This window comes from Eupeodes corollae, chromosome 3, assembly GCF_945859685.1.
Source record: "Eupeodes corollae chromosome 3, idEupCoro1.1, whole genome shotgun sequence".
Taxonomy (NCBI): Eukaryota; Metazoa; Arthropoda; class Insecta; order Diptera; family Syrphidae; genus Eupeodes; species Eupeodes corollae.
Window position 1 is genome coordinate 65,246,826 of NC_079149.1, and position 13,195 is coordinate 65,260,020.

The 13,195-nt window shown below is 32.6% G+C and overlaps 2 protein-coding genes across 2 annotated transcripts; both read right to left on the bottom strand.

Moving 5' to 3' along the window:
- Positions 1 to 2,486: 2,486 nt before the first annotated feature.
- Positions 2,487 to 4,100, bottom strand: LOC129950207 (DNA-directed RNA polymerase I subunit RPA43). The gene is made up of 2 exons (XM_056062053.1): positions 3,420 to 4,100; positions 2,487 to 2,670 (listed from the first exon to the last, which is right to left on the bottom strand). The coding sequence occupies exons 1-2, from the start codon at positions 3,960 to 3,962 to the stop codon at positions 2,506 to 2,508; spliced, it is 708 nt and encodes a 235-aa protein (XP_055918028.1). The 5' UTR covers positions 3,963 to 4,100; the 3' UTR covers positions 2,487 to 2,505.
- A 4,964-nt stretch (positions 4,101 to 9,064) lies between these two features.
- On the bottom strand, positions 9,065 to 10,601 carry LOC129950151 (GILT-like protein 1). Its single transcript, XM_056061988.1, has 4 exons — positions 10,313 to 10,601; positions 10,083 to 10,247; positions 9,402 to 9,578; positions 9,065 to 9,339 (listed from the first exon to the last, which is right to left on the bottom strand). The coding sequence occupies exons 1-4, from the start codon at positions 10,412 to 10,414 to the stop codon at positions 9,088 to 9,090; spliced, it is 696 nt and encodes a 231-aa protein (XP_055917963.1). The 5' UTR covers positions 10,415 to 10,601; the 3' UTR covers positions 9,065 to 9,087.
- Between the last annotated feature and the right edge of the window lie 2,594 nt (positions 10,602 to 13,195).

Consider the following 13,195-nt stretch of genomic DNA (forward strand, 5'->3'; position numbering starts at 1 on the left):
AAATGGGTTGCCATGTGTTTGAAATATATATTGTGTAAAATAATCTTAATTAAAGGAATGATGGTAAGAGATGAAGAGATGAAGTCTCTTACAATGCCATTATCATCATGAGTGAAATTTGCATAAACAAAACTGAATATCTCGGTACTCTTGGTATGTGCATGACCAACCAACTTATGTGTAACTATCAATTAAACGAGGTCACCAAATATGCCTTAAAGACGTTTGGAGCTTCTGAGAGAATGCAAAATCGTTATCTGTACTTCTGATTTGGCTTTAATCTACAAAAAATGTATACATCTAAATGTTAAAGTCCTCCAATATCATACTTTCTGGCCTCACCCTTTTTAAAGTTATTTTAACGGACTATGCTCTAGTGAAAAAGCTAGAATAATTTAATTGTAATACTCGTGTTCTAGGAATGGTCATCATCACTATACCCTTCAGCTCAACTAGTATCCAAAATGACAATAGGAGTCTGGTTGTAGAGATAATATTATTATAATATATTAATAAAATTATATATACATAAAATCATTTAAAAAAAAAACACTTTATAACGGTATTCCCCAGGGATCACCTCTTTCGGTAATACTGTTTATAATTGCCTTCGATAATATTAACGCAATACTAATTAAGTATCAGCTTTTAGGTTATTGCAGCTATGCAGATGATATTTATATTTTATGCAAAAATTAATCACCAAAATAAATGTAAATCTTTATTTCAAATCGCATTAGAAGATATAATTGAATGGTCAAAAAATCAGTTGCAAAACTTTCAATTGAAAAATGTAGGTAAACTGCTTCATGTATGTCGCAAATAAAATTGTCAACAACCCAACCTTAACTAAAACAGCACTATGACAAATAATGTTAGTAACTTAAGTATTCTAGGATTGATATTTGTAAATATTCTTGGAAAGAACATTGTTTAGAGCATAATAAAGCCCTAGCTGCACGAACTAACATAATAAGATATTTAGCAACAAATAAAAACAATGTACATATCCAAGAACTCCATCATCGACAACAACATCAAAAAAACAACAAATTAAAAACTAACTAAACCATCCATCCGCCATCGACACAACTCTTAAAGAATCAAGGCTTAACAATGTGCCATCCAAAAGAGAACGACTCATCGCTTCACGCTACCCGCCATGGTTCATAAATCTTTAATCGCTGATTTTGGATCTATACAAAATATAAAAGCAGCAAACAACACATATCGCCAACTTTATTTATGTATCGCCTCTGACTTAAGATTTATTTTCACCGATTGCTCTAAAACTCCGGACACCACATCTTATGCGATGACTGATGAAAACGGATCAACCATAAGCATTTGTATGCTCCCAGATTTTGCCTTATATGCTCCGACAGCATCTCAGTAATCAACGCAAACAACAACACCGACATTATATTAGTGATTAGATATCAACTCATAAAATTGAAAAACATTAAACTAATGTGGACTCCAGGCCATGTTGGAATACTCAAAAAGGAATATGCCGACAGTACAGCGAACTCAGCCAAAAACGCACCTGTACTCACCTTCAACATTTTCACCAAATCCGATCTCCTCAAGCATACCAGAAGGCTATCTTTTGCTAAAAATAGTCACGACTGGAGCCTATATCAGCATCACTAATAGGATATAAACCATTTAAAATCTACTCCGATGTACCCTACTAACTGTTCGAAACAAAAAATAACCAACTTCGCTAGACTTCGACTTGGACACACTACTGCTTCCCACCAACACCTCCTCAACAAAATCGACCCTCCAACCTGCTTCACTTGCAACACCCGCCTTGATCTAAAACATATTTTGGTACATTGTCTGTTGACGCGGCCCATAATTAAAAAAAAATTAAAAAATATTCCCGTATATGAAATCCTCAAAAATCCCAGCTTAACAAATATAAATAATATTACTGAGTTTCTCAAAAAAGCAAATTGTAACTTGAATTTTTAAGCAAAAAAGCCAATAGTCTCTGCAGCTAGGCTTGTTAAATTTTATATTAGCTTGTAATTTGTATTGCTTTTTAATAAATATTATTAATAAAGGCGAGCTTCCACAATTCTTTTACTGACTTTCAGTGAAAGTTAACAAAAGCTTTTTTTAAAATAATAGAATTGTTTGCATCTGCGTCTTTTTGAAAAATGTCAACACTATCGCGTCCCATGCTAAAATGTTCATTCTCTTTACGTCGTGTTGTTTAATCGTTATGAAATTGAGTATAACAAAGTATTTCCGTATTGAGAAAGCCCAATTTGGAGCCGCCGCATGGCTCTATCGAAGCGCCAAATGTATATTTTCAGTTCAAAAGAAAATTGAAATTCTGTAAAATTCTTTCTCCTTGGCTTTTGTTCTTATTAGTTGTGATGAAATAAGTCTTTGAAAGTATTTTATTCGTATCGGAATTCAATTGCCTTGATTTGAGAATTGTTTTTTTCTATTTTGTAAATTAAACAAAAATGTTTTTAAAAATTGTATATTTTATTCTTCTGTTTTAAATGTTACTCCTTTTTTTCTTTTTTTTGGTTTCGATGGCGACATTGACGCTGAGTCACTGCATTCATCTTTCTTGATGTCTTCAATCAATTTAACGACATTTTCAATTTCTCCTGGATCTTCGATCTCTATTTTAGGACGTTTTAGATTCTGCAAATACAAGAAATATAATAAAAATATAAATTAACTACTTATAAAAAGGGAATTATAAATAGCTGCAAGTTACAAATTACACCCGAAAGGCATTTGATTAATCAGCCCTATCATGAATTCCATCGTAATCGGAAATTTTTACGAATCCCAAAAAAACTGTATCATTAAATCCGTGCGTAATACAAAATTGTATGATATTTTCCTCTACGAACGGATTTCATGATACAGTTTTTCGGGATTCGTAAAAATTTCCGATTGCTATGGAATTCATGATAGGGCTGAATAAAACTATTAAATTATGTAGGTTCACATTCAAGTGAAACGAATGGAACAATGTAACTCAGAACAGCAGTTTCTGATTAAGGTCAACATATCCGAAAACTTTCAATCAATGTTTACACTTTGAACTGAAATGAACCTAATATAATATTGAAACGTCTGTTGCACAAATACGCAGGTGAAATGATTATTAAATTTCACGTCATTAAGTTGAACGATTAAAAGGGTCGTCAATTAAAATATGTTAACAATTTGAAAGCATTTAAGAGCCACTAGATGGTAGAAGTATGTTTTGGCATGTTTGTTTACATTCATGGGAAGGAATACATCACCATGTTGTATTGCGCACGTGTTGTTGTTTGGTTATAAATTATACAAAACCGAATAGAAATGTTTTCTGAATGTAATTCCTTTTTACAATTATATGCTCTTTTTTTTACCATATGATACTCTTTTTGATAACTTACATTCTTTGATTCAATGCTATTCACTAATTCTCCTTCTATGTACGGGTACATATGCTCCAAATTGAATGCCTTTATTTTGAATTCGATTTCAGAGTTAACTTCAAGTTTAACATCAGATTTATTTAAAAGCTTTATATATACACTAAAAACACGATATATAATAACACAGATTTGAGAAGAAGATACATGTCGAACTGTTCCTCGTACAATTGCTCCAGTAATTGGCTTGAAAATATAGCAATCGGAAGAAATGTCTATGTGCAGTTTGGGGTCGTCAAAGCGTATGGCTGCAGAAGAACCGATTAATTTAACATTGTGTATGTCTAGAATTATGCCCTCGAGGACATCGTCGTAGGTTCCAATCAATTTATATAAAAGTAATTTTTGTAGCGCTGTCTTGAAATCCTTCAAACCAGAAGGAAGAAAATTCAGATGGAAATTTGCACTCATTTTCTTGACACATGAACCCGCGGCATCTTTGTAATCATCAAGTTCTTGTTCGGTGTATTTGACGTATTTAGAAACTTTTCTAATCTTTGACATGGTGTTTGTTTGAATTAAAAACAAACACGAATTAAATTTTTAAATAATTATTAAAAATGATAAATCGAAGGGAAGGAATAAGGCACTTTGAATATGAACCGAAATCAACATCGTTTGAATCAAGTGACATTTGGCATGTTTTTCTTGTCATGCTGACAAAACAATTGACAGATGAAACCATCCAGCTATTAAACAAAAAGTTTAGGTATCAAAAACGTTCGATGTTTAAAAGGGTGTCCTCACGAAGATGCATATATTCGTTAACACCATGTTTCCACGTAAATTTAATCTAGATCTTATTCCAATATGATTTCAGGCAATCTTGAAGTGCTTGCACATAAAAATAAAGGGGTGGAATTGGCTAAGGTGATTTTGATAAATGACAATCAAAAAGATCGAATTTGATCTACGTAAGGTGATAGTCAAATTGATACCTAAAAAGATGTCACAAAAAAATGTGATAGCCATTTTTAAATAAATATGTTTATTCCGAATAGGGAATAGGGCTACCACAAACGACTGGAAAATTAGCTTAGTTCGCTTTGTTTAGTTAAAAAACATATTCGTGTAAGAAAAGTAAGAATTTTATTCAAAATGAGCCAATTTGATACTTTTATTTAGATATTTTATAAGAATCTATTCAAAATTTCACCAAGGCAACAACGAATTTTGACAATTTGAATAGGAAATTGTTCAATCGAATTGAATTGAGTAAAATCAGCTTACACAGACGGAATGAACATGATAGTCAATTTTACTACCAAAAAATTTATAGTCAACTATCACCTTAGCCGATTCCACCCCAGGTTTAAGATGATATTTAAAATCTGGAATATAACTTAATATTGGGCAGGTTCAGATAACATAAGGGACTTAATTTGGCAAGGCAACTAGTTTGTGTTTCAAGTATCATGAATTTAAAATTCAGAACTTTACTTCACGAACCTCTACTTTAAGTTCATAGTACAAAAACTACCGAAATCACTAATGTCTACAAAACATTGCTCAAGCAAGCAACATACAAGTAAATCCATATTTGTATTTTGTATTGTGATGAAATATTAATTATTTCTTTTCCGAATTTACAAGGAACCTTTTTACAGGAAGCTATAAATGCAGTTGTGCAGAAAATAAATAAATCATAGGGTAATAAAGTTCAGCCTTCAGTTGAATGAAAAAACATGATCAATTTTCATTTTGACATAAGTTGACTTGACTTAATAGTTAGGGAGATTTTTCTTGACTAACTTTCCAGTCAACTTTCTAATAAAGTTGCCTTAATTGGAAGGCAATTTTTCAGACGCTAGAAACTTGCTTTACTTTTAAGTCCTTTATGTCTGTTGAACCTGCCCATTGTCATGCAAATAAGTCAAAATTTTGTACTTGATTCAAAAAACGTTTACCGAAGAAAGAAATATTGAAGTTTACCAATTTTTTGTTTATGTGAATTAAAATAATTTCCCGGAGGCACTTGCGCACGGAACAAAAATCGAAATATAATAAACAAAATTACTATCTGACGTCTATCATTGCTGGTCGACCAGTTAGAGAGGGTCCAAACCCAAACTATGTCTTATGCTAACTGATAGAGGGACCTTTGTATATGAAAAGGAGGGACTAACTCGCTCCATCTTAATACACAACTGACGTCGGTAAAAGGAATCGAAGGTACATAAAAAGGTAGAAGCCGTTGAACTCAACAGCTGACGGTAATTAATTTACATAACATGGATTTAAATATGTGTCGGATGAGGTGATGGATTATGCATAGGATGAGGCGATGTACACTGTCACCAACCCATCTAGTAATAGTGGGTGGCAGTTGGTTCTGAGGAATTGCCGAGTGAGGACGGCCAAAAATTCATTTTAGTGAAATAAGAACTGCGCAGGTGAGTTTGCTTGCAATTTATTTTATAAAATGGTTAGAAAAGTGTTTTGTTTTCTTATGAAAAAGAAGTGGATTACTGAAGATATAAAACAAAAACAAGAGAAGAGCTGCGAACCAACAAAATTACGCATCCGGACAAAAAGAAAAAAAAAAGCCCGTGAAGTACCCGGGCTCAGCGTTTATTTGTACAATCGAATATAACCAAATTGAATATTCAACAAAAACATGTGTATGACACAATCATGCAAGCCGTATCCAATAATACAGGTGGATTATTTTTCTTGGATGCACCTGGTGGTACAGGCAAAACTTTCATTGTATCATTGATTTTAGCGACTATTCGATCGGAACAGAAAATTGCATTGGCACTTGCATCTTCGGAAATAGCAGCTACATTATTAGAAGGTACTTGGACCGCACACTCTGCATTAAAATTGCCATTGAATGTACGGGTGATTGATACTCCAACTTGCAACATTTCCAGAAATTCTGCTATGGTAAATGTTCTGCGATTAACGTCAATTATTTTGTGGGATGAGTGCACCATGGCGAATACAAAATCAATAGAAGCATTTAATCGAACAATGCAAGATTTACGCGTTTTGTTGTTGTTTTGGTGGTGCTCTGATTTTGCTGTCAGGGGACTTTCGTCAAATATTGCCTGTCATTTTTCGATCAACTCCTACTGATGGAATAAACGCCTGTTTGAAGTCATCAGTTCTTAGGAGATATGTACGAGAATTGACACTGAACATTAATATGCGTATTCACCTACACAATGATGCAACCGCCCATGAGTTATCAAAACAATTGTTAGAAATTGGTGATTGCAAAATACCAATTGACAGTACCAACGGATTGATCATTGTAACGAACAATTTGTGGACACTTGCGCAATCTATAGATGAGTTGGTTGAATGTGTTTTTCCGAATATTCTTCAAAATTACAGAAATCATGATTGGTTGAGAAACACGCCATTTTAGCACCGAAAAACATTAATATCAATGACATTAATTATCAAACTCAATCAAAACTGCCAGGTGTAGTCACGACATATAAATCTATTGACAATGTTATGAATCATGATGAGGCAATGAATTATCCAATTGAATTTTTAAATTCATTGGAACCGGCTGGTATACCACCGCATTGCTTGAATCTGAAAATTGGTTCTTTGATTATATTATTGCGAAACATTAATCCACCAAAACTGTGTAATGGCACCAGATTGGCAGTAAAGAAGTTATTGCCATATCCTAACTGGTAAATCCAAAAGGAGAAGTGAGTTTGATACCGAGTATCCCTACTGACATGCCATTTGAATTCAAAAGATTACAATATCCTGTGCGTTTATTATTTGCGATGTTCATAAATAAGGTACAAGCACAAACACTCCACGTTTCTGGTGTCAATTTAGAAGAATCATGTTTTTCATAGGGCCAACTTTTTGTTGCCTGTTCCAGATTCGGTACACCCAACTGTTTATTTATTCGTGCTCAAAATGGAAAAACTAAAAATATTGTTTATATAGAAGAGTACCCAATTCTTTTTTATTTTTTAGTTTTAAATCTTTGCTGATAAATATAATATAAACAATATATTATTTGGGTCATTTGGACTTTTAAGTAGCTAGCAATTTAAAATATTTTTTTGTTTGAATAAATGAACTTAATAATCATTTTTTTTATTACTATAACTTATATATTTAAATTTTTCTTTACATTCTGTTTCTTTTTTTATTACTTTCATTTATTTAATTTTGATTCGTTACCTTTTGTTTTTATATCATTTTTATTTGTTCATATTTCTTTCGTTACTTTTCGTCTTTTTCTCATTTATATTTAATTAATTTATTTCCATTACGTTACCTTTTTTTTGCTATTTATGATTGTGATAGGGAAACTTCAGCGACTTTGATTTTTTTTTTCATTCCGATCAGGGAAGAAGTCGCCAGTGCGAAGAGGGGTCCTCTTACGCAATATTTTGCACTACCCTTTTTTTATCAACTCACAACGAGCTCCTTGTAGGCAGGAAATTAGGGTCCGATTAGGGACAACAAAAAAAACCCACATAGGAACCGCTTGAGATACCGGACGCTGAAGAAGCGAATACTCGCCGCGGGGCTCCGGCGATTAAAGCTCCCATTGTTGTTCCTTTATTTTTTGTCGAAGAAATTTCCCTAGTAGTCTTGTTCTTGCTTATAGTTTTATAAAATATAATTTATACATTTCTCGAAATAAAATATGTAAGCCACTTTGTAAAAAGAAACATAACGATGATATGAAATGCCGTGTGTTCGTTTTTCTCTTGGATGCAATTTAAATTGAAAAATGGAATAGTTAAGATATTTCAGGGGGTGCGGTATGGGGTGACCAATTTCAGGTTTGGCAGGAGTGTAATTTCAAGGTTGTGAGCTTTACTGGGTCCGCTTTTGCGGAATCCGAAAACCAGGCCGAGTGGATTCCAGGAAGGGTGGGTAAAGGCCAGGCCGTGACGTCATCAGCGGCCACCGAGAAAAGTGAATGAAGTGGTGATAGTGCACATTTGAGACCAAAATATCCGGCATGATTTATGTTTTGGAAAGAGGTGAGTTTCAGTTACGGTAGCAAGACCCCCCCCCCTACGACATCCTACGAGCTCAGCTGTGCACCACAAGCATGCCGCAGATACTGTAACGGGCATTCCTTCCCCGCCTGTAACCTATCCTAGTTCCCATTCTAGATTTACCTCGTCCGAATCTATCCTACCCATTCCTCCCCCATTTGCCTAACGACGGCTGACACCCAACCTCGCTATGAAATGGCACCCTACTTCCAAACCGATGACTCCCGATACCTTTTCCTCTTTCTTCCCCCCTACCTCATTATACTTTGCATAAGAAAAAAATGTTAAGATTAGCCCATTCGATTTAGGTATTCACCGTTTAATCTCTCTTACCACATCCAACATTACTTTATTAATAACTTTTAAGTTTGGCCGCTTTATAAAGTTATAGTAAACTAAGTTTTGTAAAAAAAGACGATATATGTAAAAGAACCGATATTGCTTCCGGAATTAGTGTTTCAGGTAAGTTTGCAAACTATAAATGTTAATGGTGAAATCCAAGACGATATACTTACATACAAGTAAGACTTGAATTAAAATTTTTGCTGTCAGTGAACTTCCTGATATCCTAAAATAAATTTAAGAAACAATCAAATAAAAGAGGACAGATTAAAATCTTATGTATGGAATGTTTAATCGTTCGTGCAGATATCTTTTACTAAACTATCTCCTGAAGCTACTTTACAAACTTCACCCATCAAGTTTTTTAATATCGCTGCTTGTTTTCCCTGAGCTCCGTCAATAGTAATAGTAGGTATAAACGATACAGCTGGTCTTAATGCATGCGTTGCGTCTCCATTCATTTTCAATAATTCACTGCCGTGATTTGTATCGTAACACTTTTGTATTGAGTTAGCTGTTTCCAGATTATAATCCCGAGCGCACTAAAACACAAAAAACTAAGAAATAATCATATTATAAGTGCAGAAGTTATTTGGATACATACTCTGTATAGAGCTTCCTTTGGCAATCTATTATCTTTGATCATGCATGTCACCATATCGAGTCTTTTTATAGGGTCAGTAATTATTTCTATTGTACAAGCATGATACATGTTTGCCTGGCATTCAAGAGGGCCATGTTGGCAATCAAAGTTCAGAGAACCGTCTGAGCTAATTGATGTCTAGAATTAAATATAGTCGTTATAAATTTTCAGGCAAGAACATATTTTTAAAACATTTTTGATAACAAACAAACTCGCAAGTGAATTGATCAAAAGGAAAGATAAAATTGTATGTACGAAACTATCCTCTAACAAGCTTACTGATATAATTAAAGTATTCGCGTACAAACTGTTTTTTTTTTTTTTTAATTAATTGATTCTTGACATGTGTTTATTTAATGTGTATCGATGTATCTATGTAGGAATGTATAATTATTTATATTTGAATTTTAAAAACAACGTATTCTTATTTTAAAATTTGATATTTAAATTTTCAATTACTTGGGTTGACTTCAACTTGAATGCGAGAAGCGAAATTCTATTCAAGAGGGTACCTAATATAGTTTTGTTTTCTCTCAAACCGGAAGAGATTGTTAAGTAATTGAGTACTGAATTTCTTCCATTTCAGAAGCGTTATTATAAAAATAAATATTTAGCTCTATTTCAAAGTATCTATGGTCTTACCGAGGCTTTTCCGTAGGGAACAAGAACAACTTCCAGAACTGAAGGCGCTGCTTTATATGCAGGCACTAACTGCTTTGTAATAAAATGCTTCGAGTCCGGACAAAGAGCCTCATAGAATACTGTCACTAATATCGGAGTACCTGGTATTCGGGTAACACTTTCAACCTATTATGATTAGAAAACGAATATAGTTTATTTTTATGATATAAGATAAGATAACATGGAACTACTGTAAGCATAAGACCATCCCCTATAGAGTATCGAAAAAGAAGCCAAATAAGGATTCCAACGCTGCATATGAGAATAATTCGTCTTTTCGCCGGCGACAACATTGCATATACTTTTTTCTTTGTGATCTTCAAAACTGGTCGGTTTATATTAAAAGCAAACAATCATGAATTATGAAAACTTGTTAAAATATCTTAATTGCATGTAAACAAATTTACTATTACTATTACTGGAGCCGAGAATAGACAAAACATGAAACGATACGCTAACGAGTTGACAAGACTCAGACTAACTGACGTTTGTAGTTTGCTTATGTCACAGCCACACTCAATACAAAATAAAGACGGTTTAGTTATGAAGTGCGTTCCCTTTGCTATAAAATCGCCCGAATGAGTATTATTCACACGGCGAAACTTATAGTTACATTTAATAAAAAATTCATCTAGTCATTGTGTAAATACTTATATATTAAAATATTCTAAAAGGTATTTGGTTATTTAAATATGATGCATTCATAATATCAGCCGTAATAATTATGTAGGCATAAATTAGCAATCAAGTTGAGTGTTTAGATGGTTTAGTTTAGTTTGGTTTAATGACAGATAGCTGGCTGATTACATATCAATACAAGATTGTAGATTTCATGTGTACACACAATTTAATTGGCAGTTATTTGGGTACACAATTTTATAAAATCGAATGATGTAAAAAGCAGTTCGTTCCAATTTCATACAATAAAATCGAATGATGTAAAAAGGAGTTCGTTCCGATTTCATAAACAGACACTAAAATTACTTTTATCTAAAAGCTTTTTAAATTTTATCATGCCTCTAATTTTTTTCTGTTTTACCAAGCCTAAAATGGGAAATTTCAGGGATATTTTTGTTAAAATAGAGTTCTCTTCAAAACCTGTAAAAATAAAACCCTTTTTTCGTTCTTTTAAGCGAATCGTGTGAGAAATAAAATACACGACTGGGTCGCACGAACTTGCTCCTGCATGCAAAAAGTCTGTTTAAAAAAGTACCTATAGAAGATTTTATATATATATATATATATACATATTTATATTTTAACCTATAAAATAAGCTTGTTTTCAAAGATATAAATGGCATTTGATTTTTCAAAAAAACGCGCAATTCATCCCAAGAAACAATTCATCCTAGGACATTTCATTCCCGAAGTGAAATATACTTGTAAGCGTACTTAACGAAAACAATTGTTTATGTATTCAACTATTTCGTTCAAAGTGTTTTTCCTTTGGATAGTCTTATTTTAATTTCATATTAGAAGAACCAGGATGGAAAGTAAATAATCTGAAAATAAGAAAGAGGAAGAATACGTATATTTAAATCGTAAAGCTAGCGTACGAACAGGTATAAGAAATCGCTATTCATGTGTTGGTTACAATCAGGTTCTTGTGCGTTTTGGATTTTAGTTATGAAGTGACACGTAACCAGTAGTTGTAGAGGTTGTACGTTTCTTTAACTAGTACTAAGTATTTTTGTTTGAGTACATATAGACAAACTTTTAAGCAAGACAAATCGACAGACGGGATGAGAAGTTATCATTGTGGGTCGCATCCCAGCCTCTTTTTCTTTTTAAAAATCGTTAGAGCGGTTTTTTTTTAATTAATTTTTTATATATAAAATTTTGTTCCTAAAATATTTTTGGTATGCACTTGTTAAGAGATTGAAAATTTACGCTCTACATTTGAGTTTCGTATAAGAATGTTGACCCGTTTTTATGGAATTTTGAAAAAAAAAATCAATATTTTTTTAAAAATCCAAACAATAAAAAATTACACTTTTGATGATCAAATATTGTAAAGGCAATATAAGAGCTTATTCAGAAAAAAATATTATTGAAAGCAGTTCATAAGTTGCTGAGAAAATTAAAAAACAAAATAACGGTTGTATGAGCAGTATCAATCCTGAGCAGCACAAAAATATGGTTTTCTTATTAAAAAAAAGCCAAGCTAAAAATTAAATTTTAGAGAAAATTAAAAAAAAAATCTATCGGTTTGTTTTTGAGAAAATTCGAATTTTCGTTAGTTAGTTTTGATCTTAAAAAAAATGAAAAAACGCCTAACGCGCATCTGCTCAAAACCTTAACTTCCAAGTTTGAACTCAATCGACTCAATCGTTTAGGCTGTAGGAGCGTGGACAGACAGACAAAACAGAGCGGACGGAATCGCGGGATACACTTCTTTCGACTCGCAAGTAAAAATAACAAGAAAAAAACTGAAAATATTAATTAAAAAAAATTGTTTAAATTTGTTGTTTAATTCTGGGAAGTAGTTTATATTCTGCATTCAAAATAATTTAAATGCATTACAAAAGTCGAAAACCTGATTAAAATAGCTGGAAATTAACATTTTGCATAAAATTTAAATTACGTCTATGGTTAGCGAAACTCCAAACTAGTATCGCCACCCCTTACCCCCTGAATTGATTAGCAAAGTTGGAATTTTTGGAGACTTTCTAAACCAAAAAAAATTTTAATCTCATTTTATGCTAGCAAAGTGCTCGTATCTCGGTTTGGTTCAAAAATTCCGTTCCCCTAAAAATGAATTTCAAAAGTTCAAACTTTTTTTTATTGCATTACCCTGACGAAATTTGAACAATTTTTAAATTTTGAAACTCAAAATAAGATTTCTTTGGAGAAAGTTAATTTATTCAATTTAAACTTTTAGAATATAAATGTTATTAAAAAAAAGTCTTAAATTTTAATTAATTGCACACTTTTCTTCGTTCCTTAATTAATTATTTGGTTTTAAGAAAGTACATATAAATGTATAACAGGTTTTCAATTGAGAAGTTATCAAGTGTAAATTGGACACAGCCTAATCTTTTTTTTATTCTAGGAAACTTCACTTCAACAGAAGT